Source organism: Melospiza georgiana, chromosome 1 (genome assembly GCF_028018845.1).
Source record: "Melospiza georgiana isolate bMelGeo1 chromosome 1, bMelGeo1.pri, whole genome shotgun sequence".
Classification (NCBI taxonomy): Eukaryota; Metazoa; Chordata; class Aves; order Passeriformes; family Passerellidae; genus Melospiza; species Melospiza georgiana.
The window spans coordinates 153,637,623-153,665,473 of record NC_080430.1 but is presented as its reverse complement, the minus strand read 5'-3'; the positions used below and the strand labels follow the sequence as shown (position 1 = coordinate 153,665,473).

Sequence of the window (27,851 nt, the reverse complement as noted above, 5' to 3'; positions counted from 1 at the left end):
GGGAAAAATTGTCCCATCCTTATCGGCAGGAACAAGGGCCCTGGAAATCCATGGGCAAGGTGGGAGGGAGTAAATGCCCTGGAAGGGGCAGGACCTAATGCCCAGCACAGCCACAAAGCCCAGAGCAGCCTGACAGGGCTGTAAAGGAATGGGGTCCCTCCCTCCAATGCAGCCACAAACCAAAGAACCCCTGTCCCATGCGTTGACCTCATTGTTGACATCCCAAGTTTCCTAGGTATTTGTGGTTTATTCTGGTTTCTCTGACACGCACCTTCCAAGCAAATCCTCCCAAATACCAACTCTCACTGTAAAGATGCTGCCAAGGTCAGATGGACTCGAGCACCAAAGCAGGACATGGAAATGTAGAGTTACAGGAAGAAAAAGAGTCCCCAGCTCATGGCTCATCAGCCTGGGCCAGGTAAGACTGACCTTATGATTTACATTCATGTACCTTGAGAAAGTAAAAAGGTCAACACATTTGTTCTGAAAATTGAACATATCCAGGTCATTCAAGTGCTCCACAGACATCATCTTCTGATCCTTCACAAGATTTCATTTCTAAGTGTCACTCAGAGTCCAGCAATGGAACCCCACAGTGTGACCAAGCTAGGGCAAGCTGAGATGAGCACTACTGATGAATAAAACCCAAGACATTACAGGGCCTGACAAGAGTCCCCAAACCATAGGGATTGTTTTCTCACATCCAGCTGGAAAGGCATGCCATAGAGACAGGTTTAGAATGTTGGCAATCGGACAGGGAGAAAATGTGGGTGATGGAAGGGGACACACATCATCCCCAGAAGAACTGCAAAGCCCAGATGAGCTTGACGTGGTTGTGAGGGACTGAGGAGCCTCTCCACAAGACACCCACAAACCACAGCAAAACACGGCCATTGGGTCACTTTACTGGTGACACCCACTCGCCAAATCTGACATCCACAGCCCTCCACAAAAACATCTTCATCAAATGCCCTTGGTCTCTAATACTTGCATTTAAAAGCTGCTGACAATGTCATAAGAACAGGGACTCAAAAGTAAGACATGACACAGCAGAGTTGTGGGATGAAATACATTCCCCACTGGAGGATTCACCACTCTGAGACAACCAGGAACTGTGGCAAAATGCCCCAAGGTCATGGGACAAGGCTGTCCCACCCCTCCAGAACCAGCATAAAAGCCAGCCCAGAGCCTCTCGTCCTCACACACTTCTCCTCAAGCCTTCTCCTCCTGCTCCTGCCAACAACCAGGTGAGTCTCAAGCCCTAACCCTCCTGCTACTGCACCCCTGGCTCTTCTCTTCCAGCACGCTCAGCCCCAGCCTCAGCAGCCCTCACACCTCCCCACAGCCCCACTACAGCCTCCACACTCCCTCACTCTTCTACAGCATTGGCCCACACACTCCCACACCCTTGTCCTAACTCACCCTTTCTCTTCCAGGCACCCTCCACACCACACCCATGGCCTGCAACAGCCTCTGCAGTCCCTGCGGACCCACCCCGCTGGCCAACAGCTGCAACGAGCCCTGTGCCCTGCAATGCCAGGATTCCCGCGTCATCATCAACCCTTCCCCTGTGCTGGTCACCCTGCCAGGACCCATCATGACCTCCTTCCCCCAGAGCACCGCCGTCGGATCCACCTCCTCCGCTGCTCTGGGCACTGAGCTCAATGCCCAGGGACAGCCCATCTCTGGCGGATTTGGCTTTGGCCTTGGCTACGGCCTGGGAGGCCTGGGCTGCTATGGCAGAAGGGGCTATGGCTCCATCTGCTAAGGGCCCTCAGCACCACCCCTGACACCACCAGCTCTGCCCTCTGCCAACAGCTCCTGCAACCAAAGCACCTTGGCTGATGGCCTCTCTACTTGCATCTCACACCTGATTCCTTCAGCTTCTTCTTTCTCAGTGTTATTTCACTTCAATAAAGTTTTCTTGCACCACAACCTGAGTTGCTTTCTATTCTTTTTGAATTCCAAATATGTCACATCCTCACCCTGTGCAATACCAGCACTCAACCATTATGTGAGATTGAAAGGGAGCAAGGAACATTTCTTAGCAAATATGTCCCCACCAAAAACAACCAACGCTGACATGGGAACCAAGGGAGAGGGGAGACCTTCCTGAACATGACGCAAGGCCATCACCTCCTCTTCCAAAAGCCTTGACTCAATAATCGCTTCCTGGGCACTGCTCTGCCAAATTCAATCTATGCCAGCATACACTTGAGAAATTATTTTTAGAAGCACTCTTGTTTCCACCCCATGAACAGAGGAATAACATCATGCGCTTAGGCAGGAATTCCAGAGTCAAAGTGCTTCCATCCCCTCTGCTCAAGCAGGTCCAGCAGGAACAGGATTTCCAGGACTGTGGCCAGATCAGTTTTGGACCTTCAAGAAGAGGGACCCCAGTGCCTCTTACACTCTGAGACCATCTACACGCACTAAAAAATTCTTGCTTCCTTTGCCCATGGAATTCACTTTATATTCAAATATGCATGTGCCTTCTATTCCTTCAAGTGTGCACACCTGAGAACAGCATGGCTCTCACACACTGGTGACACATCACTGCCCATCCTTGTCTCCTCAGAGTCCTAGTTCTCTCTGTCTCTCTTCTAGCAAGGAGCCACCAGGCCCTTAATTATCTGGTGGCCCTCAACAGCTCTTTGTCCACTACCCCCTTGTGCTTCTTCACCTATGGAAGCCAGAACTGTCCACATCACCACACACCGGCTCTCACCAATGCTCTAAAGAGAGGAAGGGCCACCTCTCCTGACTTCATGGCAACAATTTCCACAAATCTGTCTGGGGCACAGGTGATGCTCCACTGAAGTAATTCTCCACCACAACCAGCTGCTCATTCTTTTCTCCTTCAGCACCACTGGGTCCTGTTCAGAAAAGTCACTTTTCAGACTCTCTGCCCACAGCATGACCCAGGGGCAAGTCCTGTCCAGATGCTGAACTTCTCATTTCTCTTGTTTGAACCTTGGAAGATTCCTTTAAACCTTAGTCTCGAGGTCCTTCTGACCAGTGGAATGGCCAATTGAGGCCTCAGACATGCCATCATCTGCCAGCTCCCTGAAGGGGCAAATCTCCCTCTGCTGACACAGAATGCAACAATCCAGGCACTCACACCTGGCACAGATGCAAAGCCCAGACCTGCCTCACACAGCGGGGATAGTTTGGGATTCCTCTAAGTAAATTTTATGTAAATAAAATTTTCCCACCCAATAAACTGAAAACCATGAGTTCCTGGATGACCTCACTGATGACATTCCACCTCTCCAAATCTTGGTCACATCTTCCGTCCCCTTTGACACACACCATCAACACCTGCCTTTGGTTTCAAATACTCTCGCTATGAAGGAGGAATGACCACAATGGAAGGGGCAGCTCCTCATGCACAGCACAGGTACAAAGGCCACACCAGCCTGACATGGCTGCAGTGGAATGGGGACCCTCTTCACAACACACCCACAAAATAAACAACACGAATGCTACAGAATGACCTCACTGATGACACCCATATTTTTCTTAGGCTTTTGTTGTACATTTTGGTTTTTCTGACACACATCTTCCAAACAAATCCTCCCAATTACCAACTCTCACTTTAGAGCTGACACCAAGGTCAGATGGACACTTCCTCAACAGAAGGACATGACACTGCACAATTGTGTGCAGGAAAACATTCCCCACATGATGACCTGCAAGGCTATGTCAGACAAAACTGATATTATGGCTTCAATTCAGGTACCTCTAGAGAGTAACAAGGTCAACTCACTTTTTCTGAAAAGTGAATGTCTATAGCTACATCAGTTGCTCCTCACACGAGTTCTTCCCCTTATCTTTCACCAGCTATAGATGGACCAGCACAAGACCTTCGGAGAATGAGAGGCATCTGTAAATCACAGGAATTGCTTTCCCATCACTAGGGGAAAAGGCCTGAAATATAGAGGTGTTTAGGAATTTTACAATATGGTCAGGAGACAGAAAATGCGATGGAAGGGGACCTGTCCCCTGTCACCTCAAGAAGAGCTGCAAAGCCCAAACCAGTCTGACGTGGCTGTGGTGGAAGAGGCCCGTCTTCACCACACAGCCACAAAACCACAGCACACCACTGCCACGATGATGACATCCCACCTCTCCAAAGCTTTGGTCATGTATTCAGCCCTCCCAGAGAAACAAAATTAACAGCAGCCTTTGGTCTCTAATACCTGCATTTAAAAGCTGCCGCCAAGGTCATGTCCTCAAAAGCAGGACATGACACTGCAGAGTTGTGGGGAGCAAAATACTCCTCACCTCAGCACTCACCCGGCCTGCAAAATGCCCCAAAGCCATGGGACAAGGCTGTCCCACCCCTCCAGAACCAGCATAAAAGCCAGCCCAGAGCCTCTCTCCCTCACACACTTCTCCTCAAGAGTTCTCCTCCTCCTCCTGCCTATAACCAGGTGAGACTCAATCCCCTGACCCTCCTGCTTCTGCACCCCTGGCCCCTCTCTTCCAGCACGCTCAGCCCCAGCCGCCCTCATGCCTCCCCACAGCTCCACAACAGCTTCCACACTCCCTCACTGCCCCTTGCTGCCCCATGCCCCTGCCCTGCCTTACCCTTCTCTCTTCCAGGCACCCTCCACACCACACCCATGGCCTGCAACAGCCTCTGCAGTCCCTGCGGACCCACCCCGCTGGCCAACAGCTGCAACGAGCCCTGTGCCCTGCAATGCCAGGATTCCCGTGTCATCATCAACCCTTCCCCTGTGATGGTCACCCTGCCAGGACCCATCATGACCTCCTTCCCCCAGAACACCGCCGTCGGATCCACCTCCTCCGCTGCTCTGGGCACTGAGCTCAATGCCCAGGGACAGCCCATCTCTGGCAGATTTGGTGGCTTTGGCCTTGGCTACGGCCTGGGAGGCCTGGGCTGCTATGGCACAAGGGGCTATGGCTCCATCTGCTAAGGGCCCTCAGCACCACCAGCTCTGCCCTCTGCCAACAGATCCTGCAACCAAAGCACCTTGGCTCATATTTGCCCTACTTGAACCTCACATTGGATCCGTTCCTCTTGCTGCTCCTATCTATTCATTCTTTTACGTAAATAAAATTTTCCTTCAGCAAAGCTTCAGATGCCTCCTCTTCTTACACCAGACATATTGCAGCTACACCCAGTACAGACACTTTGCTCCCAGCTGAAATAGCTGCAGTCTTCCTGACACCATCTTCACTTTCAGAGGGGTGCCAGGGCCACCCAGGAAAGGTTCCATTTCCATTTCCCCTTTTCCTGCAAGGGCCTTGGTTTACCAGTGTTTCCAGGCCATCACACCCCTTACTGTGAGTTCCTCAGCGGACCCAGGTGATGGTCATTGCTGCATTGTCCACCTGGCTGGACAGTCCCCATTCCACCTCCCTGGGAGTCTCCAGGCCAGGATCTCCTCTTGTTATGAGGTCTTCAACTGATCCCTGGTGGAAATCCCCCTTTCCTTCCTCACAGCAGGGTCCATTAAGGGAGCCTCCAGGGCACCCTCCTCCCTTTTCAGGGTCTCTGGATCATCTGTGCTGGTGATCCCAAGTCACCAACCCTCTGCTCTGAGGTCACACATCACATCCCCATTATGACTTGAGTCACTGTGGATTCCTGAGGTGCAGCATGGAGACCTGGCAACGAGGTGCAGGAACGAGCCTGTGACCCTGCTGAGAAGATGGTGCCCCTTTTGCCACCTTCCTGCCTTTTTGTCTCCCAATTTTGACACTCCAACACGGATTTTTGGGTCATAAAGATCTTTGGTCTCCCCAAATTGCTTCTCACCAGTGACATTCACTCTTTCTTCTCCTTTGATGTGTTTTTTTTTCTCTGTACAAAGGCTCCTGGCAAACAGGTGAGCTCTGGGCGGGTACACGAGTTCAAAGTCTCCAGGGCTATTGGCAGCACTAAAATATTCATCAAAAGCAAATTAAAACAACATCTCTGGAGCAGCTGGAGCCCAGAGAGGCAGAGAACTCCATGCACAGCTGGATTCAGATTTGGTTCAAAGAGGAAGAGTTTGCTGAGGAACAAAAGCCCTTCCTTAAAACCAAAACTAAACAGGCCCTGCAGCTGAACTGAGAAAGAAGAGAGGGAATAGGTTTGGAACTGTTTGGCCTTTTTATTTCTCTGTTTAGTTAAATAGTGCATCTCCCCTGGCTGGCCTTGAGGCACCAACTTCAGCTCATCTTAAATAAAGTCTAACCCATAAAAAGACAAATTTAACTAATCCCTGCTCTTATACTCATTCACCTTGGAGTTCATCCAGCTTGACATCAACACTTGGACTGAAACTAGAGCAGGATTTCACCTTCCCATGGTCCTGGGACATGCCCAAGCAGCCAGGCCCAGCGGGATGTCTGCCTCATCCCAAACCTGCGCCAGAGACGCTCTTTTTGGGCACAGTCAGCTCACGTGGGTTCCAGGGAACACTGGGAGGAGGCTCAGATCTGCATCCACAGTGCCCTGTGCCCACATTCCTCTCTCACATCCACCCTGGGATGGGATCTTGGGTCCTGCCCAGTTCTCTGCACTCCATCCAAGGAGACACCAAACAGATGGGATGGGCTGGAAGAGGTGGCATCTCTTCCAGTGTCTCTCCCAATGGGATTCACACCCGCCTAGCCAAGACCCCACTCCCAGAATAACCCCAAACCCCACCATGGAGCAGTGGCAGGTTCATCTCTCTCCTCCAGAGGACTGGGCTCAACAAGACCAAATCCAAAATGATGGTGGAAAGGACATTCTTGTGCAGCAGCTGCTCCCAATCCCATGAACGAGATTTCTTGGAATATCTGTGTTCACCATCCCCATCCCCATCTCAGTCTTCCCCCTCTGTGCTGTTGGATAATTCCCACTCCCAAAGGGCTGCACACTGTGGGGAGCAACCCCCAATCCCTATGGGAACTGGCACAGACCATCCTGTGGGACAAGGCCTGGAAAAAGGGGTCACTGCTGATGTGCTGCTCCCTAAAAGAGAGCCACAAAGCTGGAATTTTAGCAGGGAAGGGATGCTTAGAGCTGTCTCACCTGGGCTCCTGGAGCTTGGCTGCAGCCTCATCCTCGGACAGCTTCCACCTGGGACAGGCTGTACCTGGGAATCTCATACCCAGGAATCTCATACTCATCTGCCCCACTTTCCTGGGAGGCATGGGGAGGGCAGAGCAGGGAGTGGGGCTGGACCCAGAACCGGGCCCATTCCAGAGAAATAGGTCACCCAACAAGGAAGCTTAGTTACGGAAACGACGCCTCACACTGAGCAGCGGTTCTCCAACAGGATCCTGGCCAAGCCACCCCAAGCTTTATCCTGCCGGCTGGAAGGTCCTGGGATGTCCTCTGCATCGTGTCATGCAGACGCCCTGCCCAGATGAGCTAATGGGTCTGGCTGCAGGCTTTGATCCTCAGATCCCAAAGGCCTTGTTAGATAACATCAGGAGCCTGGGTGATATTTCATTAACAAACGAGTCCGTCCCATGTGGTCGCCGCAACTTTATCCCTTTCCCCTGTGATCTTCCCTCATGCTCCAACATTTCTTTGGTAATTAGACCCAGAATTAGCATATTTAAGCTCCAAAATTACTGCATTTAATGCAACACCGTGGTTATTCGAGTGCTGTCACAGCAGCTCTTGGGCTGCGCCACCTCCCAGCAATTCCTTGGCTGAAACGTGGTTTTATCCCTAATTAGTCTCCCAAAATTTGCAGGAGGCAGCAGGAACATCTTATTCTCCCACCAGCACGTGGAAAATATTCCTTGACTTTCCCCCCTCATCCCTGAGAGTGTTCAAGGCCACATTGGAGCAACCTGATCTAGTGGAAGGTGTCCCTGCCCATGGCAAGGGGTTGGAATGGGATGATTTTTATTTATGGGAATTATTTTATTCCAACCCAAACCCTTTTATTCCATAATTTCACCGTGGAGTGAGGTGGAAGCATGGATGCAGCTGGATCTGACTCATCCCAACATCAACGTGAGGTTTCTTCTTGCCAAACCTCAAGTGTCTCGTGGAGGGTGCAGGACAGACATGGAATTAGCTGGCATGGAGAAGGAGATTCAGCGTCCATCCCTGGCTCTGTGGGTGAGATCAGCCAGGGAATCCTGTAAAACATCAGGTGGGAACAACACCAAGACCCCTGGGAGTGGGATTTTGGAGCTGGGAAAGGCCTGAAAGGGCTGGACACACACAGGGACTCAGCCAGCTGGAAGAGGGGGTGGGCAATTCCAGGGGACAGAGGCACAAGGTGACATCTTTAAATAAGCAAAGGACGCCCCCATCTCCCAGCAAGGAGGTCCCCAAGGATTCAGCCTTCCCTGAGACTTTCCCAAAGGAAAAGGGCACATTTCCAGGTCTCAGCCTGGAGAAAAGGAATGAAAATCTGACATTCTATTGCTCCTCAACGCTGGGGCTACCCAGGGCTTTGGCAGGAGTACTGTGGGAATTCCTGGCTGGGTTGCCTTTAATTCCACTTTCAAAATTTTAATTTAGAGCAAAGCCATGCCTTTGCCTCGCAAAAATCCCTAGGGGAAAATCCAGCTGGATGTGGGGGTGGCAGGGGTGCCTTCAAAACCATCCCCCACACGCAGGATAGCTCTGCTCATTTTTAATCTCGGCTTAAGTGTATTAAAAGTGATTAAAGCGTTTTCACATTGAAATCCCTTTTGATGGAGCTCTATTTTGGTGGACACCTAGGAAACCCCTTTCCTTGTACCCCCTTTCTTTCCTGCACCCCCTTCCTTGCTTTTGCACCCCTTCCCTTGCTTTTGCACCCCTTCCCCTGAACCCCCTTAAAACCCTTATATCCTCTTTCCTTCTCTTTTCCTTTCCCCTGCACTTGCACCCCTTTCTCATCCACCCTTCTGTCCCTGCACCCCCATTCCCTTCCCTCCACCTCCTTCCCTTCCCCTGCACTTCCTTCTCTTCCCTATATTTCCCTTGTCCCTCTTCCCAAAATCTTCTCCCTTGCGCCCCCTCCTTTCCCCTGACGCCGGGCATGGACTACATTTCCCGATGAGCCAAGCGGCAGCGCCCGGTGACGGCGGCGGAAGAAGCCGAGCTCAGCCGAACCCTCACCGGGCCGAGACGAGCGAAGCCGAATCCAGCCGAGCCCTTACCGAGCCGAGAGCAACCGAACCTAGACGAGTCTCCACGAAGCACCGCCGAGCAGCCCCGAGTATAGCCGAATACAGCCGAGCCCCCACCGAGCCGAGCCGCGCGAGGCCGAACACAGCCGAGCCCCTACCGACTCAACCCGAACCCACACCGAGCCGAGAGCAGCCGAACTTTACCGAGTAGATCCGAGCGCACCCGAGTGGCCCCGAATCCAGCTGAGGGTGAGACGCGCCCCTCACCCCATTAAGGGACATTTGTGGGGACAGGAGCCCCCCAGACCGGTGGGGAGGAGAACCGGGGGGTCCCCCAAAGTGGGGGGACAGGACGGTGGGGAGGGCAGGGGTGCGGGAGGTTGTGGGTTGAGAGGGGAGACGCGCTACGGGACGGGACGGGGTGAGGGGAGATGAGGGTGCAAGAGAGAGATTTGGGGTGCAGAGGAGGTGGGTGGGTTAGCATTGGGTTCAGAGCTGGGATTTGGGGTGCAGTGCTGGGGTTTGAGGGGCAGGGGAGGCGTGGATGCAATCCTGGGTGCAGAGCTGGGATTTGGGGTGCAGGGAAGGTTTAGGTTGCAAACATAGGATCTGGGGCGCAGGGGGAAATTTGGGGTTCAGGGGGAGATATTGGGTGCAGACCCGGGGTGCAGAGGGAGATTTGGGGTACAGAAAGAGATACGGGGTGCAGGTGGAGATTTTGGGGTGCAGACACAAAACTCGGGGTTCAGGAGTAGATCTGGGATGCAGCCTCCCTGAAGTGCAGGGGGATATCTGGGGTGTGGGAGGCGATTTGGAGGTGCAGAAGGAGATTTGGGGCACACACCTGGGGGTGCAGGTGCCCCTCCCTTTCCATAGGCTGGGCAGTGCCACGTGGCAGGGCTGGCCCTCGCCCAGGTGGCCTCCAGCTGAGGAATTTCAGCCCTATCACAGCCAAACACGCCCCTTTTTGCCCAGAAACGCAGAAATTTCCCCCCAAAACCCTGATCCCACCTGCATGGGGTGTGGGGGATGCTTGTGGGTGCCCACACCAGGGTGGTCCATGCCCGTGCTCCCAGCTTGTCCTCCATGCAGGGTTTTGGCCATGACGGAGGTGACCAAGCGCATCCTGGTGACGGGTGGCACCGGCCTGGTGGGCAGAGCCATCGAGAAGGTGGTGGCTGATGGAGAGGGGCAGCCGGATGAGGAGTGGATCTTTGTGTCCTCCCGGGACGCTGACTTGACGTGAGTTGGGGTTTTTTTCTCTGGAAACCCTGGAATTTGCTCTATCAACCCCAAAATCCCCCATACCTGGACTTCATTTTTCCTTGGAAACACCCCAGTCTGCTCTGGTGACCCTAAAATTTCCCATCTCAGGATTTTGTTTTTCCTTGGAAATGCCTCAATTTGCTTGATCCTACCAAATCCCAAATTTTCCCATTCCAGTGTTTGATTTTTCCTTGGAAACAACCCTGACAACCTTGACCCTGACAAACCCCAAAATTTCCCATTCCAGGATTTGGTTTTTCCTCCAAAAGACTCCAGTCTGCTCTGTTGACCTCAGTAAACCCCAAATCACCCCAGTCTGCTCTGGTGACCCCAAAATTTCCCATCCCAGAACTTGGCTTTTCCTTGGAAATGCCTCAATTTGCTCTGCTAATTCCACCAAATCCCAAATTTTCCCATTCCAGTGCTTGATTTTTCCTTGGGCACACCTCAGTCTGCTCTGTTGACCCCACTGAATCCCAAATTTTCCCATTCCAGGATTGAGTTTTTCCCTCAGAAACACCCCAATGAGCTCTATCGACCCCACTGAATCCCAAATTTTCCTATTCAAGTGTTTGATTTTTCCTTGGAAACAACCAAATCTGCTCTGTTGGTCCTGACAAACCCCAAAAATTTCCCACCCTGGGATTTTGTTTTTCCTCCAAAAGACCCCAGTCTGCTCTGTTGACCTCAGTAAACCCCAAATTTTCCCATCCCAGGATTGGGTTTTTCCTTGGAATTGCCCCAGTCTGCTCTGGAGACCCCAAAATTTCCCTTCTCAGGATTTTGTTTTTCCTTGGAAATGCCTCAATTTGCTTGATCCCACCAAATCCCAAATTTTCCTATTCCAGTGTTTGATTTTTCCTTGGAAACGACCCAATCTCCTCTGTTGGCCTCACTAAACCCCAAATTTTCCCATCCAAAGATTGGGGTTTTTCTTGGAATCACCCCAATCTGCTCTGGCGACCCCAAGAATTTCCTATCCCTGGATTTCCTTTTTCCTTTGAAACATCCCAGTCTACTCCGTTGACCCAGCTGAATCACAAATTTTCCTATCCCAGGACTGGGTTTTTCCTTGGAATTGCTCCAATGTTCTTTGTTGACCCCACTTAATCCCAAATTTTTCCGTTCCAGGGTTTGATTTTCCCTCAAAAAGAGCCCAGTCTGCTCTGCTGACCTCACCCAATCCCAAATTTTCCCATCCCAAGACTGGGTTTTTCCTTAGAAACTCTCCAATCTGCCCCCACCACACCCCAACATTTCCTCTCCCAGGATTGAGTTTGTCCTTGCAAACGCCTCAATTTTCTCTGCCGACCCCAATGAATCCCAAAATTTCCCATTCCAGGAGCAGCTCCGAGACCAAAGCCCTGTTTGAGAGGCACAAGCCCACCCACGTCATCCACCTGGCTGCCATGGTCGGAGGCCTCTTCAAAAACATCCGCTCCAACCTGGATTTTTGGGTGAGCACCCTCGGAATTGGCACTGTTGGGATCCCTGTGGGTGCTGCACTCCCTAAATTTGGATATGGGCACACAGGGATGTGGTTTGCTCTGCTGCCAGTGCCAGACCAGAGCTCCAGTGGCTTCTGGAGTTATTAATGAGGTACTGGTGAAGGAATTTGGGGATCCCTGACCCCACGATCCTGATAAATGTCCCTTTTCCCAGAGGACAAACATCCACATCAATGACAACGTCCTGCACTCTGCCCACGAGTCGGGGGTGCAGAAGGTGGTCTCCTGCCTCTCCACCTGCATCTTCCCAGACAAGACCACCTATCCCATCGACGAGACCATGGTGAGAGTCCCCATTCCCACACGAAACCCAGGGAAAGTCCCTGCCCTGCTTAATTTGTCCGCTCTGATATTCCCAGATCCACAACGGGCCACCTCACAGCTCCAACTTTGGATACTCCTACGCCAAGAGGATGATTGATGTCCAAAACAGGTGAGTTTGGGGACATGGGAGCAGCCATGGGATTTCAAGGCAAGGGGAATCCAGTGGGAATTCCAGGTGGAAATTGGGGAGATACCTGGGGCTCAGCAGGTGAAGGTGCTGCTGGCTGGGGTTTTTTGGGTGCTGGAGGAAGGGGCTTGAGAGCCCACCCACCATCCCTTCCCTGCTCTCATCCAGGGGTTATTCCGAGCAGCACGGCCGACGCTTCACCGCCGTCATTCCCACCAACATCTTCGGGCCGCACGACAACTTCAACATCGAGGACGGCCACGTCCTGCCAGGGCTCATCCACAAGGTCTACCTGGCCAAACGTGAGGGTGGCAGGACTTCCAGGGATTTTTTTCTGGGGAGAAATGAGGGGGTTTTTTCTTTCCTACCTGCTCTGCGGGGTGGTTGGAGGTGGCTCTGGTGGTCATGGCTCCTTCCTCCTGCAGAGTCCGGCTCTGCTCTGACCGTCTGGGGAACAGGCAAGCCCAGGAGGCAGTTCATCTATTCCCTGGTAGGTGTGGCCTTGGGAAGCAGGGAAGGGGGCTGGAGGACCCACTGGCAGGACCCTGGAGGGGTCTGAACCCCCCTGGCTTGTCCTGGGACATTCCCAGAGTTGTGTCCCCTTGGGATGGGAGGACTGGGGGACACCAGTGACCACTCCAAGAGTTGTCTGCTCTTCAACAGGACCTGGCCCGACTTTTCATTTGGGTGCTGCGGGAATACGATGAGGTGGAGCCAATCATTTTGTCAGGTAAGCCCTGGCTGCCCCCCAGACGTCCCCTCTCCATGAGGGAACAGCCATGATCCTTCCCTTCTCCACAGTGGGAGAAGAAGATGAAGTCTCCATCCGGGAAGCAGCAGAGGCCATCGCGGAGGCCATGGAATTCAGGGGGGAGCTCGTTGTATCCTTCACAAAAGGCTAAGCCCCTGTTCCCACCAGCTCCCCTGGGAGATTCCATGATCCAGAGGATTCTTCCCACCAAGGGAGCAAAAGCAAGACGTGGTTTTCCTCCTTAACCCTTCCCATCCCAGTTTGACACCACCAAGTCCGATGGGCAGTTCAAGAAGACGGCCAGCAATGCCAAGCTCCGGCGGTACCTGCCCGAATTCCAGTTCACACCTTTCAGGAAAGGTGAGATGGGGGAGTCTCCAGGATACACCGGGGGTCCTACCCCGTGCCATCAGCCTTTGTGGCGTCTAGGTGGTCCATCCTTTCTGGATGAGGAATGAGGGTGGTGAAACACTGGCATGTGCTGTCCAGGGCCTGGTGGTTTCTCTATCCCTAGAAATATCCAAGGTCAGGTTGGATGGGGCATGGAGCAACCTGGTCTCTTGGGAGGTGTCTCCTTGCATGATGGTTGGATGAGACGACCTAAAAAAGTCCCTTCCAACCCAACCTATCCCATGATTCTCTGACCAAAATCCATTCCCAATCCCCCAAATGTCCCATAATTTTTTCACCAAAATCCATTCCCAATCCCAAAACTCGTTCCATGATTCTCTGACCAAAATCCATTCCCAGTCCCCAAACCCATCCTATGATTCTTTGACCAAAATCCATTCCCAATCCCAAAACTTCTTCCATGATTCTCTGACCAAGATCCCTTCCCAGTCCCCAAAGCCATCCCGTGATTCTCTGAACAAAATAAATTCCAAAATTTCAACCCAGTCCCCAAAACCATCCCGTGACTCTCTGACCAAAATCCATTCCCCTAATCCACTCCTAATCCTCAAACCCATCCCGTGATTCTCTGACCAAAACCCATTCCCATAATCCACTCCTAATCCTCAAACCCATCCCGTGATTCTCTGACCAAAACCCATTCCCAATCCCCCAAATGTCCCATTATTCTGCGACCAAAACCAATTCCCAATCCCAAAACCTGTCCCATGATTCTCTGACCAAAATCCCTTCCCAGTCCCCAAATCCATCCTGTGATTCTCTGATCAAAATCCATTCCCAGTCCCAAAACCCATCTTGTGATTCTATGACCAAAATAAATTCCGAAAATCCATTCCCAATCCCCAAACCCATCCCATGATTTTCTGACCAAAATCAATTCCCAATCCCAGAACTTGTCCCATGATTCTCTGACCAAAATCCATTCCCAGTCCCAAAACCCATCTTGTGATTCTATGACCAAAATAAATTCCGAAAATCCATTCCCAATCCCCAAACCCATCCAATCTTCTCCCTCCCCAGCCGTGAAGGAAACCTGTGCCTGGTTCAACGCCAACTATGCCAACGCCAGGAAGTGACGGCACCGGGACCGCCTGGCACCGCGATCATCCTCTTCAACTCAGGGTTGTCCTTTGCTGGGGCAGAGGACAGGGCTGGGGGGGTGACAGTGACATTTCCAAAGTGAAAATGGGAGCGCGGGGAGCAGCTCCCACATTCCTGCCCCACTGCTGGGAGCGGCGCAGGACGCCCAGGGCAGGGGGGAGGAAAGTTGGGGCATCCCAAAAAAAATCCCAAATTGAGTGGTAGGAGCTAACTGGAGCCATCACCGTGGCTGTGTCCAAGAGAGTGGTGGCTCTGAGCTGTTAATGAGCTACATTAATTACCTGCAATTAGGTGTAACAAAGGGAAGGCAATCAGGAATCCGGGGCATGGAAATGGCAGCAGGGAATTTGCTGCTGCTCTTGGCACATGGAGATGATCCCACAGTCCCCTGTCTCAGGATAGGAATGGGAAAGACTCCAGCTGTAATTGTGGCATTTATTAAAATATATGCAAATAGCATAAAACTGGTGGGATAATGAACACCTGTACCCATATCCAGTGGCATCCTTAGGGTCCATGTTCTCCACCAGGATCTGGAACAGCCATAAAAAGGGTTAAAACACCTCAGGGAGGGGGTAGAGGGTCAAAAACAGGGGGATGAATCCATGGCCGAGCTACTGCTGGTGGTGTGGATGTGGCAGAATTCCAGCCCGGGAATCGCTTTCTTCCGGCACCGCTGCCCAGCCCTGGTGAGGCCCTGGCACGGGGACCTACAGAGGAGACACCAATCAGCACCCGAAGAAGCCACCAGCACCTTGGTGTCCCCCTGAGGTGACACCAAGCCATGGAGAAGGGACATTCTGGGTAGTTGGTGCTCACATGTTGGCCCTTGGGGTGCAGGCTTTGGGCTCCAGGAGCTTCCCAGCATCCATGACCGGCTCCGGTGTCACCTGGTTTGGGAAGAAGGGGTTCCTGCAGATGTCCCTTGTCCCCTGGGGTGCCTTGGCCATCCTTCGGGACACCCTCTTCCACCCCAAATTCCTCCCTTTATGTCATGTCCCCAGCCCTGTCTGTCTGCCCCATGCCAAGGTGCCACCACGGTGAGGACACCCCAACCTTGGAGGACCTGACCCTCAGTGAGACCCAGGTGGTCCCCAAGAGCAGATATTGGGGAACAACACCAACGTGGGGACATCCCACCCAGCACCTTACCCCACAGGAGCTCGGTGTTGTCCTCTGGCCATCGGGGTCAGGTGACACCTGCCCTGTGAATTTGGGAATGTCTCTGGCCACTTCTTGGGGCTGCTCCAGGTGTGAAGGCTCTGTAAGAACAAGGCAGGGGTGGAGATACCCTCCAAGGTGGAGGATGGGGACACTCTGGGGTGGTGGCACGTGCCCTGGCAGAGCTTTGGGACACGGGGATAACACAAATGTCCCAGCACGAGATGGGGACGTGTCAGGACTTTGGATCCTTGTCCCACAGCCACCACAGATCCCACCTTGTGGGCGCCTCTCATTTTGCAGGCAGCTCATCTCCATCCTGTCCAACTCCTCTTGCAGCAGCTCCATGTCGCATTCCCTGTGTGGGAAGAAGGAAAACCGGACTCCTGTCACCTTGGTGGCTTCAGTGTCACCACCACCATGGAGACATGAACCTCTCCAGCCTCTCCACACCCTTCTCTGAGTAGAAATAGGTCAAGGAGTTGGGAAGAGGTGTCCAAAATCCACAGGAAAGCCACCAGGATGTGTGCTGTCCTTCCCTGGAGACTTCTGCCAGAGGTGCCCAAAATCCACAGGAAAGCCACTAGGATGTGTGCTGTCCTTTCCTGGAGACCTCTGCCAGATGACTCCAGGATGGGACATTGACCAGAAATAGTTCAGGGAGTTGGGATGAGATGCCCAAAATCCATAGGAAAGCCACCAGGATGTGTCCTGTCCTTCCCTGGAGACTTCTGCCAGATGGCTCCAGGATGGGACACCCAGGGATGTGACATTGACCAGAAACAGGACATGGAGTTGGGATGAGATGCCCAAAACCTGTAAGAAAGCCATCCAAGATGTGTCCTGTCCTTCCCTGGAGACCTCTGCCAGATGTCTGCAGGGTGGAACACATCCAGGATGGGAAATTCATGATGAGGCACCAAGGATGGGACATCCAAGATGGAACATCTGAAGAGAAATGGTGCAAGGAGTTGGGATGAGATGTCCAAAAGCTACATGTGTCCTATCTAGGGAAGCCACCAAGATGTGTCCTGTCCCTTCCTGAGAACTTCTGACAGATGGCTCCAGGGTGGGACATCCAGAATGGGAAATTCAGGATGAGGCACCAAGGATGGGACATCCAAGATGGAACATCTGAAGAGAAATGGTGCAAGGAGTTGGGATGAGGTGTCCAAAAGCTACATGTGTCCTATCTAAGGAAGCCACCAAGATGTGTCCTGTCCCTTCCTGAGAACTTGTGCCAGATGGCTCCAGGGTGGGACATCCAGGATGGGAAATTCAGGATGAGGCACCAAGGATGGGACATCCAGGGTGGGACCCAGCAACTCCCAAGGTTTCCATGCCACCTCCTCCACCACCTCCTACCTCTCCGGGGTGGAGGTGAGCCGGTACCGAGCCTTTTCCCGGGGAACCACTGGCCGGATCCTTCCGGCACCACGGCAGCCGGATGCCAGCAGCCAGTGCCCTGTGGGACAACGAGAGGGTGGGAGAGGACAGAGATGCTGTGTCCCCAGGGTGCTGGGTCCCCAACCACTGTCCCCACAGTTGTCCCCACCTGCTGCAGCCAGGACCAGGAGAGTGGAGATTGCTGGAATGCCGAGGGCGCTGGAAGCGAGGAAGAGGAGGAGGAAGATGGCCTGGAATGACGCTGGCACCAGTGGGAGAACCAGGAGCGTGAAGTATGAGCTGTGTGGGATGCAGGAGGAGGTGACACTTTGGCTCTGACCTGTGGGATGAGGAAGAAGAGCCTGGTGTTGGCATCCAGCAGCTCCCATCGATCCTCCAGCCCCCATTCCCGCTCACCATCCAGGTCAGGGACGGCTTTGAGGTGCTCCAGGTGCTTTTCGAGCCGGCTTTGTGCATCTTCCAAGGCTGTCAGCACCAGCTCCAGGCTCTGGTTGACCTTCTGCAGCTTCTCCATCACCTCCTGAAGGACCAGGATGCTCTCTGCATATGTAAAAGATGGAAGCAGCAGTGGGATGAGCTGGGGAAGATGCACCCCAGTGTGAAAAACCCAGGAATGGGATTTGCTGTGTTCCCACCTGGTTGAGGATGAACATCCTGAGGTCTTTGCTGCTCCTGATGGAGGTTGGATGGGACAACCTGGTGTCCTCCCTGGAGCTCTGCAGCCCCACGGCTGCTCATATTCCCTGGGGTGGGAAAAGAGGTTGGATCAGTCCCAAAGTGGGATATGGGAATGTTGCAGCATCCCAACCTTCGCTCATACCCATCCGGTGGGCGATGTCCTGCACGAGCTGGGCCACGGGGATCTCATCCAGAGCTGACCTCATCCAGGTCTCCCAGAGCTCCTCCTGAGGTGAATATTTGGGAGGTGATGATGGGGAAATGCTGGTTTTCCCCATGGACACCCCAAATGCACCCCTGGGTGCTCCAGGTGTGACACCTCCTGGCATTTGGCCTCATCCCAGAACCGGCTGTCACCCGTGGTTGTCTTGAGGGGGATTTGTGGGGTGAACCCCAGCTCTGAGGGATGGGGGGGGTCCCCACCTTCTCTGGGTGGGCAGCGAGGCCCAGCCACCCCCAAAACCCAGCAGTGGCGCAGAGGAGCAGCACAGCCCAGGAGCTCTGGAGCAGCATCATGGGAATGGAGGGGGTCCTGTGGGGAAAAGAGAGTGGGGAAAACCCCTCCATATTCATGTACAAATTACAGGAACCATCTCCCCAAATTTCAGGGTCCCTCCCACCAGGGGAACCTCCGATAGTGCCAGGAATGCTGGTGGGTGTGGAGCACCCTGGAATGGGAAGCAGCTCCCACATCCACCAACAAATTAGGGGATCTGGGGACAAATTAGGGACCCCCTCAGAAAGTACCCCCACAAACCCGTGGATGCCGGCGGGTGGGGGAACCTGTGGGGCCAGGAGAGTGGGAAGCACCTCCCACATCCACGGACAACTTTGGGGACCTCTCTCACGGCCAAATTTAGTCCCCACCCCCGTGGTGGGGATCCCCTCGTGGCCCCAGGGGTGCCGGGGCTCCGCTGAGCGCTGCGGGGAAGGTTTGGAAAGGTTTTGGGAATGGTTCGGGAATTCCCTCCAGGACCCCCACGCGTACACCTGCGCGAACCGCGTGGCGCCGGCGCCTGCGCAGTTTCCCCCTCTTTACCCCGTTCACCCCGCCCCTTAGCAGCGGATCCACCAATAGAAGAGCGGGGCGTGGCTGCCCGAGCTCAATCCAGCGCCGGGGGTGTGGCTCTGGGGCGCGGCCTCACACAGCGATGGAGGAGCCCGAGCTGTGGGTCGGGTTCGTGGGCGCCGGGCGCATGGCCGGGGGGCTCGTCCGGGGGCTGCTGCAGGCGGGTACGGCACGGGGGGCGGCCGGGACACACGGACAGGGGAGGGGACACGGCCACAGTCCCGGTCTGGCGCCTTCCCTGCGTGTCCTGTGACGCAGGGAAGTGTGAGGGGACATGGGGACAGCGCTGCTCCGGACGCTCCCTGCACTCCCTTCCCTGCTGTCCAGTGGAGGGACATGGGGACAGTCGCGTCCTGACCCGTTCCTAAAGTGTCAGCACGCCCCCAGGTCCCTGTGCTCCAGTGCAGGGATGTGGGGACAACCCTGTCCTGGCCCGTTCCTAAAGTGCCAGCCCGCCCCCGAGTCCCTGTGCTCCATTGGAGGGACACGGGGACAGCCCTGCCTTGGCCTATTCCCAAGGTCCCAGCCCTTCACCAGGTCCCTGTGCTCCATTGGAGGGACATAGGGACAGCCCTGCCTTGGCCTATTCCCAAGGTCCCAGCCCTTCACCAGGTCCCTGTGCTCCATTGGAGGGACGCGGGGACAGCCCTGTCTTGGCCTATTCCAAAGGTCCCAGCCCTTCCCCGGGTTCCTGTCCTACACTGGAAGTACATGGGGACAGCCCGTTCCTGCCACTCTTCCCTGGGGACCGTGCTCTTCCCTGGTGTCCCTGTCCCACAGATCAGTATGGGGACAGCCCTGTCCTGTCCCAGTCCCCCAGGGTCCCTGTTCCCCAGATCATTTTGGGGACATTGGGGACAGCCCTGTCTATCCCTGTCCCCAGGGTCCCTGTCCCCCAGCTCAGTGTGGGGACATTAGGACAGCCCTGTCCCACAGATTAGTGTGGGGACATGGGGACAGCCCTGTCCCACAATGAGAGCACAGCCCTGTCCCTGCTGCCCGTGTGTCCCAGATTGTCCCTGTCCTATAGCACAGTGTGGGTACAGCCCTGCCCATTAGGGCCACCTCCGTTGTCACTGTACCCTGACACGACTGGTGCCAGCCCCCTTTGCTCCATGTCCCCCTTTGGGATCCTCCTGGGATTGTAGGAATCACATCCCGGTGGAAATTGGGGTGTCTGGGCTGTGCTGGGGTGTCCCCCCAACCCTGGGGCCACCCTGGCCGCTCACCCCATGCCCCGTGTCCCCACAGGGAAGGTTCCAGCCAGCAACGTCCTGGCCAGCGCTCCCTCGGACAGAAACCTGGGCGCTTGGCGGGTGAGTGGGGCCCAGGGGGTGGGAGATTTTGGGGTGATTTTGAGATTTTGAGATTTTCCCCCACACTCAGGAGGGGTTTGGCCTATCCTTCCCAGATCTGGGTGAGATCCAGGCACAGCCTCGGTGGCTTTGTGACCAGAGCAGGTCCTCAGGCTGTGTGCATGCCTCTGGACATGTCATTACCGTGGGGATGCTGGTTTTGGGATGCTGGTTTTGGGGGTGCTGATCCCTCTCCCTGTCCCTGGGCAGGAGCTGGGCTGCCGGACCACGCACTGCAACCTGGAAGTGATGTACAGGAGCACCCTGGTCTTCCTGGCCACCAAACCCCACATCCTGCCAGGTGTCCTGGAGGAGATCCGTCCTGCTGTGGGGCCCCAGCACATCGTGGTGTCACTGGTGGCTGGTGTCACCATCCAGACACTGCAGCGGGTGAGACTCCTCCTTTTCCCTTTCCTTTTCTCCTTTTCTCCTTCTCTCCTGCTCCTCCTTTTCCTTCTTTTCTCCTTCTTCTCCTTTTCCTTCTTTTCTCCTTCTCTCCTGCTTCTCCTTTTCTCCTTCTCCTCCTCTCCTTTTGCTTCTGTTTTCCCTTCCTCTCCTCCTTTTTCTCTCCTTCTCCTCCTCCTCTCCTTTCTTTTTCCTCTTCCTCCTTCTCCTCTTCCTTCTCCTCTTCCTTTTCCTCTTCATCCACCTCCTCCTTCTCTTCTATTTCCTTGTCCTCATCCTGGTTCTTCTTCTCCTCCTCCTTCTCCTTCTTCCCCTTCTCCTCTCCTTTTGCTTCTTTTTTCCCTTCCTCTCCTCCTTCTTCTCTCCTTCTCCTCCTCCTCTCCTTTTTTCTTCCTCTTCCTCCTTCTCCTCCTCCTTTTCTCCTCATCCACCTCCTCCTTCTCTCCTCCTTTATCCTTGTCCTCATCCTGGTTCTCCTTCTCCCCTTCTCCTTCTCCCCTCCTTTTGCGTGTTTCCCTTCTTCTCCTCCTTCTCTCCTCCTCCTCCTCCTCTCCTTTCTTTTTCCTCTTCCTCCTTCTTCTCCTCTTCCTCTTCCTCCTCATCCTCTCTCTTCCTTTTTCCTTGTCCTCATCCTGGTTCTCCTTCTCCTTCTCCTTCTCCTTCTCCTTCTCCTTCTCCTTCTCCTCCTCTCCTTTTGCTTGTTTTCCCTTCTCCTTCTCCTTCTTCTCTCCCTTCTCCTCCTCTCCTTTCTTTTTCCTCTTCTTCCTTCTCCTTCTCCTTTTCCTCCTATCCACCTCCTCATCCTTTTCTCCTTTTCCCTTGCCCACCTCCTTCTCGCCTTCTCTTTCTCTCCTTCTCTCCTTCTCCTTCTTCTCCCCTTCTCCATCTCCTCCTCCTATCTATCTTCCTTATTTTTCATCTCTCATTCTCCTCTTCCTCCTTTCCTCCTCCTCCTCTCTGTTCTCCTCCATTTGCACTCAGGCCCATGCAGGACACACCTCTGTGGCCTTGTCCCTTACCAGCTGCCCCTCCAGCTCCTTCTCTCCTTCTCCTTCTCTCCTTCTCCTTCTCCTTCTCCTTCTCCTTCTCCTTCTCCTTCTCCTTCTCCTTCTCCTTCTCCTTCTCCTTCTCCTTCTCCTTCTCCTTCTCCTTCTCCTTCTCCTCCTTCCTTCTTCCTCCTTTCCTTTCTCTCTGCCTTATTTTTCATCTCTCATTCTCCTCTTCCTCCTTTCCTCCTCCTCTCCTTTCTCCTCCATTTGCACCCAGGCCCACACAGGACACACCTCTGTGGCCTTGTCCCCTCCCAGCTGCCCCTCCAGCTCCCTCCCCGTGCTCCTCACTTCTCCGCCAGCCTGATGGGTTGAGACACATCCTGGTGTCTCCGGACACCTTTGGGTACTCCCCATGGCTGGCACCCCTTCTCCCATCCCCATCTTTTCCCAGCTCCTCCCTCCCGGGACCAAAGTGCTGCGGATCATGCCCAACCTGCCCTGCGTGGTGCAGGCAGGGGCCATGGTCTTTTCCCGGGGCAGCAACGCGGGTGACGAGGAGGCCGCGCTCCTCCAGAGCCTCCTGTCCTCCTGCGGCCTCTGCGAGGAGGTGCCCGAGTCCTACATCGACATCCACACCGGGCTCAGCGGCAGCGGCGTGGCCTACGTAAGCCAGAGGGACAGGGGATGCTGTCCTGGGATCTGGGGTGTCCTCTCCTTGCTCCAGGCTCTCCCCTGGATGCTCCTCTCTGCCCAGGTTTACCTGTTTGCCGAGGCGCTGGCCGAGGGCGCGGTGAAGATGGGAATGCCGGGCGCCTTGGCCAGCAGGATCGCGGCGCAGACGCTGCTGGTGAGTCCTTGGGACACATCGGCATTTCCCCTTTCCCTCCTCCCCCTGGGCTCCATTCCTCCCTTGGGATGAGGGAGGAAGTGCTGGAAGCCGCTCTGCCTCAGTTTCCCCTCTTGGAAGTAAAAACCAGAAGGACAAAGGGCATGGCAGTAGGACAGTTCCTCACTATGGGGGTGTTGGGATGGTGATGCCATCTGTAGCCATGATATTTTCTGAAAAATCCTTTCCTGAGGATTTTTCCTCCTGAGAAGCTGAGAGGCCTCAGGAACAAAATGTAAACATTGATTATCTGCTGCTGTGGAATGCAACAGGTGCATCTGTGATTGGTCTCATGCGGTTGTTTCTAATTAATGGCCAATCACAGTCAGCTGGCTTGGACTCTCTGTTTGAGACACAAACCTTTATTATTCATTCATTCTTTTTCTATTCTTAGCTAGCCTTCTGATGAAACTCTTTCTTCTATTCTTTCAGTATAGTTATAATATAATATATATGATAAAATAATAATAAATCAATCAAGCCTTCTGAAACATGGAGTCACATCCTCATCTCTTCCCTCATCCTCAGACCCCTGTGAACACCATCACGGTGTTCCACATCCAACCGTGCAAAGGGGAATTTGGCAAGTCCCAAATCTGACCTTTTTGGTGTCCTGGTGTCCCGTAGGGCGCAGCCAAGATGCTGCTGGAGACGGGGGAGCACCCGGCCAAGCTGCGGGGGGACGTCTGCACGCCCGGGGGCACCACGATCCACGCCCTGCACCAGCTGGAGAAGGGAGCGCTCCGGGCCACCGTCATGGATGCCGTGGAGGTGGCCACCAAACGGGCCTCTGACATGGCCAAGGACTAATGGACAAGCCCCTTCTGGGACAGGAGGGGTGATGGAGACCAAAGCGAGCTCCTCTGAGGAGCAGGGGGATCCTGAGATCTTCGGGAGAACGTGGGTGCGGGTGGGAGGTGTTGTGGGCACGTGTTACCTCTGCGGGGCTGGAACCAAATAAACGTGGCCAGAGCGATGGGGTGTGTGGCTTTTTGTGGTCCCTGTGGCCCTGGGAGGCCACCACGGGGTCACTTCCATGGGGAGGTGACATCCATGGTTTCCATGCTCACTGGTGACGGTGCTGGCACCAAGGATGAAGCTGATGTGGGATGTGCAGCGCTGGGGAGAGACTTTTGGGAATGAAGCGTTCCCAATTTAACCCTTCTGGAGCTGGGAGAATGGCTGCACCCCTGTGGTCAGAGCCACATCCACGAGGATGCTGCCCACATTCCAGAACTATGGGCAAGAGCTCAACCAGCCAAAAAATCTGCACCATGATCCCTCCCTGGCACCAGGGAACGGGATGGAAACCCTGATCTGCTCCCATCTCCAGGAATTTCAAAGGGGTAAAAACTCAAACTTGCCCATCAGGAGAGGATCTGAGCCTTTTCCATGAACTAATTAAGCTCAGCTTGCCTCTGATGCAATTAGAGATGATTTGGGAACTGCTTTGAGGATGAAAACGTATTTTCTGGGCAAAACATCACTGGTGGAACATCTGCATGCTGAGCCCTGACTTTGGATAAGGGCCTGGAATGCCAGAACACAGGGAATGGCTTCCCACTGCCAGAGGAGAGGGTTGGATGGGATATTGGGAAGGAATTCCTCCCTGGGAAGGTGGTGAGGGGCTGGGATGGAATTCCCAGAGAAGCTGTGGCCGCCCCTGGATCCCTGGAAGTGTCCAAGGCCAGGCTGGACTGAGCTTGGACCAGCCTGGGACAGTGAAAGGTGTCCCTGACCACAGCAGAGGTTTGGAATTTGATGGCCTTGCAGGTCCCTTCCCACCCAAACCATTCTATAATTTTATATTCTCACCCCCCCAAACCAGTTCAAACACCTCCAGCCCAGCACCTTCTGCTGATCTTTGCAGCATTTTTGTCACACAGCTGAAAGTTTTTTTCATTCACAAATTCCTGTTTGAAATGAGCCACGTCTCAAGCTCCAGAATCTTTTCGTGGGGTGATTTTGGTGTAAAAGATGATAAACAGAAATGTGATTTTGCATGATTACACCCCATTGGTGTGGTGAAGGCCACACTGAGAGGACACAACCCCATGAAGATCCCCCTGGTGCCAGCCCAAATCCTTCTGGGATGGCTCCGCATGACAGTTCACAGACAACAACCTCCATGTGGGAATAAAAATCCATTTAATTTCCATAAACTCTGCAGCAAGGAGACAACCAACAAGTAAAGACCCCAACCTGCCTGCTGGCATGGGGCACGGCAGCACTGAGGAGTTAATTTCATTTCCCTCTTCCAGTAATTCAGCTAAACACCCTAAAATTTCATCCAAATCAGGTCAGGAGCTGCTAAATTCCCATCAGATGCCTCCAATATTCCAAGGCAGTGCCAGGAGCCCAACCTCAACTCACCCAGATGTGTCCTCCAGCCCCGGCCACCCCACAAACCCCATGAGGACACCTCAACCCCCATCCCTGGAGCCTTCAGCTCCACGAGGATGCTCGGATGATGGCACCTGGATCAGCAGGTCTCTGTGGTCCAGGTGTTCCCAGCTGTGATGGGAATGATGGAGGTGCCTCTTTCTCGTGGATGCCACCCAAGAGTCCCTTTCCCAACCCAGTGCCTGAAGGAAATTGCCTTAAACCAGCCCCAAACCATCCTGGTGTAACAGGATTCTGTTTTGGCAGTGGGAAGGGCGTCACCAGCCTCTTCCAAGGTGGGATATTTCCCCTGCAGCACCTCAGGAGTGGCCCACGTCCAGCTGGCTGTGCACACCTCAACCCTGCTCTGGGATTTGGGGATTTTTCAGTTAACATCCCCCATGGACACTGAGCAGGTCCTTCCTTCACTCCTTCTCCCCATGGAATTGGGGGAACTGGGCAATTTTAGGGGGCATCCACCCCCCTTCTGGCAGTGCCACTGACCAGGGGCCACAAGGGACATAAAAAATAGCACCTCCTAAATATATTTAGGTAAGGAACAACCCTGGAATTCGAGCTGTTGCACAAAAATCCCCTGAATTGTGACCCACAGGCATCTGGGCTTCCTGATCCCCAGGGAATCCCGGTCACAGAGGGGCGGGTGGCACCTCCACCACCATCTCCCCGGGACAACCGGGGTGTCCCCAGCTCTGTGGACAGCCAGGGGTGGTTGGTAGCCAAAAACTGGCAGCTGTCCCTGCCCTAGGACTGGGGGCTGCGGCCGCGTCGCAGCCGCTGGGCCATGGAGATGAGGGAGCGGAGCTGCACCAGCCTCAGCGGCCCCACCTCCCGCGGGTCCTGTCCCTCCAGCCAGCGCAGCGCCGTCTCCAGACCCTGGATGGCTTCCCCAGCCGTGGGCAGCAAAGGATCTCCTCCTTCCCCACCCCTTCTGCCACCAGCTGCTTCCTCCTCATCATCCTCCTCGGCGCCTTCTTCCTCGCCACCATCGTCCTCCTCCGCACCCGGAGCTGCATCATCCAAGTGCAACCAGTCGGACACTTCCTCGGGAGCCAAGCATTTGAAAGCCAAGGCGGCCAGGTGGGTCAGGTCACTGAAGACCTTGCTGTCCCCTCCGCCTTCCTCCCCTCCGGGGGTGTCCCCGTGCTCTTCCTCGCCGGGCTGGGGCTCGAAGGCGGCGCGCAGCCCCAGCAGCCAGCACTTCTCGATGGATCCCGGCGGGATGAGATCCCAGGAGAGCCCAGCCAGGTACAACATGTCCTTGAGGAGGAAGGAGCGCACGAAATCCGCGGGGCTGCCGGGGCCGCCGCAGGACACGGCCAAGCGCAGCAATTCGCGCTTGTAGAGCTGCTTGAAGGCCGACACCACCCCTTGCTCCAGCGGCGCCGGGATTCGGCCTCCTGCTCCGGCCAAACCGCTCCCTGAGGGACTCTTGGAGAGGAACAGAGCACGGATGGATCCATCCGGAGTCTGGAGCGGCGGAGAATCCTCAGTTCCCCCTCCAGAGCGGGACGGAGCGGAGCTGAGCAGCAGCACGGCCTTCTGCTGCAGGCAGCTCCGCCTCAGGTACCGCTTCACGCCCGGCACGAAGTCCTCAAAGAACCAAGCCCTCAGAAGCGCCGGCGCCAGCCGGGCCTCGGGGCTGTAGCGGTAGCAAGCCGGGAATTTGTCTTGGTTGTGATGCCGGAGGCTGGCGGGATCGCGGAGACCCCCCACCACCAAAGGCTTGAGTTTGTGGGAGCCGGTCAAGTTGGCGGCCAGCAGCACCGTGACGCGCTCGCCGCGGGCCGGACGCCTCGCCGTGATTCCAGAACCGGGAAGAAGCTTCCAGAAGAGCCTGGTGATGTTGGCGTTGTAGATCTGCTCGTCCCCGTAGCCGCCGGCATCGGGCAGGACCTCGGCGCGGGTGGCCGGGGCGCGCTCGGGCTCGGCGGGGAGGCCGCCCTCGCCGTAGATGCGCTGGCTGGAGATGCCGTGGCGCTTCTGCCAGCGCCAGAACCAGCCGTGGCTCGCCTTGAAGGTGCACTCAGGCCCGTAGATCTGCCGGGCGAAGGCTTCCGCTTGTGCTTGGATGAGGGGTCCGGAGAGCGGCACGCCGTGCTGGCGCAGGGCGAGGAACCAGGCGTAGACGGCGCGGTCGATCTCCTCCTCGTTTGCCAAGCGCATCTTCTTGCGCTGGGTGCCCACCTCGCCGCCGAGCTGCTCCAGGAACCAGCGGAGCTTCGCCTCGTCCTTCAGCCACCCCCGGAGAGTGCCCCCCGGCACCCCGAAAGCGCGGCACACCGACGCCTGGCGCTCGCCTTTCTTCACCCTCTCGATGGCCTGCAGCTTGTCCTTGATGGAGTAGGCGCGGCGAAGCGACATCTTCACCGACACCCCCCCGGGTGATGCGCTACTGCCTCCACCTCCTCCTCCTCCTGCCCGCCGCCCTCCCGCCATTCCCCCGCCCTCCTCCGGCTCCCCCCCGGGCATGCAGCGACGCCCGCATCCATGGGAATGGGGGGCGCGTTATAACCGGGGAGGAATGCGGGGATGGGATGGGGGGGCGCGGCGGCGCCTTTGTCTCCGCTCCGGTCCCCCGCATGCGCGCACCCCACCACAGCCACTAAGTTGCGCCGCTACCCCTTCCCCTTTTCTTCGGCAAGTTGGATTCTTCCTCCTATTTCCACCAGCGCCTGTGGGTTGTACCACTTTGCCAAAAGAGGGGAGAGCGCCACTCCGCTGCCCCCTCCCCTCACGTCGCTTTCCCCCTTGAGTGTTCCACTTGGCTTTCACGGGAGGGAGAAGAAGTGCGCGGAGGGAGACAACGCGCCGCACGCACAGCGCGGAGACTCCTCCGCCCCGTAACGCCCCCCGTAAAATATAGGGGATCATTCTAGGGGAGTAGCGTGGGAAGCAGCGAGGTGGCGCATCCCCGTTTTCGCAG

At 55.1% G+C, this 27,851-nt stretch overlaps 5 protein-coding genes and 1 long non-coding RNA gene across 7 annotated transcripts; 4 read left to right on the top strand and 2 right to left on the bottom strand.

Annotated features, from left to right (window-relative positions):
• Nucleotides 1–1,456: 1,456 nt before the first annotated feature.
• Nucleotides 1,457–1,768, top strand: LOC131092723 (feather beta keratin-like). Its single transcript, XM_058039565.1, has one exon. The coding sequence runs from the start codon at nt 1,457–1,459 to the stop codon at nt 1,766–1,768; it is 312 nt and encodes a 103-aa protein (XP_057895548.1).
• A 2,860-nt stretch (nt 1,769–4,628) lies between these two features.
• Nucleotides 4,629–4,943, top strand: LOC131093710 (feather beta keratin-like). The gene has a single exon (XM_058040994.1). The coding sequence runs from the start codon at nt 4,629–4,631 to the stop codon at nt 4,941–4,943; it is 315 nt and encodes a 104-aa protein (XP_057896977.1).
• A 4,317-nt stretch (nt 4,944–9,260) lies between these two features.
• Nucleotides 9,261–15,052, top strand: GFUS (GDP-L-fucose synthase). The gene is made up of 11 exons (XM_058029870.1): nt 9,261–9,333; nt 10,177–10,326; nt 11,693–11,807; nt 12,013–12,141; nt 12,218–12,291; nt 12,478–12,611; nt 12,735–12,799; nt 12,973–13,039; nt 13,111–13,190; nt 13,321–13,420; nt 14,492–15,052. The coding sequence occupies exons 2-11, from the start codon at nt 10,187–10,189 to the stop codon at nt 14,545–14,547; spliced, it is 960 nt and encodes a 319-aa protein (XP_057885853.1). The 5' UTR covers nt 9,261–9,333; nt 10,177–10,186; the 3' UTR covers nt 14,548–15,052.
• An 87-nt stretch (nt 15,053–15,139) lies between these two features.
• On the bottom strand, nt 15,140–15,795 carry LOC131086725 (uncharacterized). The gene is made up of 3 exons (XR_009114786.1): nt 15,725–15,795; nt 15,392–15,462; nt 15,140–15,282 (listed from the first exon to the last, which is right to left on the bottom strand). It is a non-coding gene; the product is annotated as an uncharacterized LOC131086725 (long non-coding RNA).
• A 3,163-nt stretch (nt 15,796–18,958) lies between these two features.
• On the top strand, nt 18,959–23,487 carry PYCR3 (pyrroline-5-carboxylate reductase 3). 2 transcript variants are annotated; one of them, XM_058023571.1, is made up of 6 exons: nt 18,959–19,051; nt 20,139–20,203; nt 20,453–20,632; nt 22,151–22,303; nt 22,394–22,486; nt 23,153–23,487. In XM_058023571.1, the coding sequence occupies exons 1-6, from the start codon at nt 18,970–18,972 to the stop codon at nt 23,333–23,335; spliced, it is 756 nt and encodes a 251-aa protein (XP_057879554.1). In that variant the 5' UTR covers nt 18,959–18,969; the 3' UTR covers nt 23,336–23,487. The 2 variants fall into 2 exon arrangements, with proteins under 2 accessions (XP_057879554.1, XP_057879546.1); XM_058023563.1 differs by having other exon boundaries at nt 22,091–22,303.
• Nucleotides 23,488–24,674: 1,187 nt separating this feature from the next.
• TIGD5 (tigger transposable element derived 5) lies at nt 24,675–27,331 on the bottom strand. Its single transcript, XM_058023550.1, has one exon. The coding sequence runs from the start codon at nt 27,287–27,289 to the stop codon at nt 25,670–25,672; it is 1,620 nt and encodes a 539-aa protein (XP_057879533.1). The 5' UTR covers nt 27,290–27,331; the 3' UTR covers nt 24,675–25,669.
• Between the last annotated feature and the right edge of the window lie 520 nt (nt 27,332–27,851).

Bases quoted from the DNA above. Each gene is read 5' to 3' on its own strand.
- LOC131092723 (XM_058039565.1), top strand. From the start codon at position 1,457: ATGGCCTGCAACAGCCTCTGCAGTCCCTGCGGACCCACCCCGCTGGCC.
- LOC131093710 (XM_058040994.1), top strand. From the start codon at position 4,629: ATGGCCTGCAACAGCCTCTGCAGTCCCTGCGGACCCACCCCGCTGGCC.
- GFUS (XM_058029870.1), top strand. From the start codon at position 10,187: ATGACGGAGGTGACCAAGCGCATCCTGGTGACGGGTGGCACCGGCCTG. The intron at 12,292-12,477 runs GTGAGTTTGGGG...GCTCTCATCCAG, and splicing joins ATGATTGATGTCCAAAACAG to GGGTTATTCCGAGCAGCACG. The intron at 12,800-12,972 runs GTAGGTGTGGCC...GCTCTTCAACAG, and splicing joins GGCAGTTCATCTATTCCCTG to GACCTGGCCCGACTTTTCAT.
- PYCR3 (XM_058023563.1), top strand. From the start codon at position 18,970: ATGGAGGAGCCCGAGCTGTGGGTCGGGTTCGTGGGCGCCGGGCGCATG. The intron at 20,633-22,090 runs GTGAGACTCCTC...ATCTTTTCCCAG, and splicing joins CCATCCAGACACTGCAGCGG to CTCCTCCCTCCCGGGACCAA. The intron at 22,487-23,152 runs GTGAGTCCTTGG...GGTGTCCCGTAG, and splicing joins TCGCGGCGCAGACGCTGCTG to GGCGCAGCCAAGATGCTGCT.
- TIGD5 (XM_058023550.1), bottom strand. From the start codon at position 27,289: ATGTCGCTTCGCCGCGCCTACTCCATCAAGGACAAGCTGCAGGCCATC.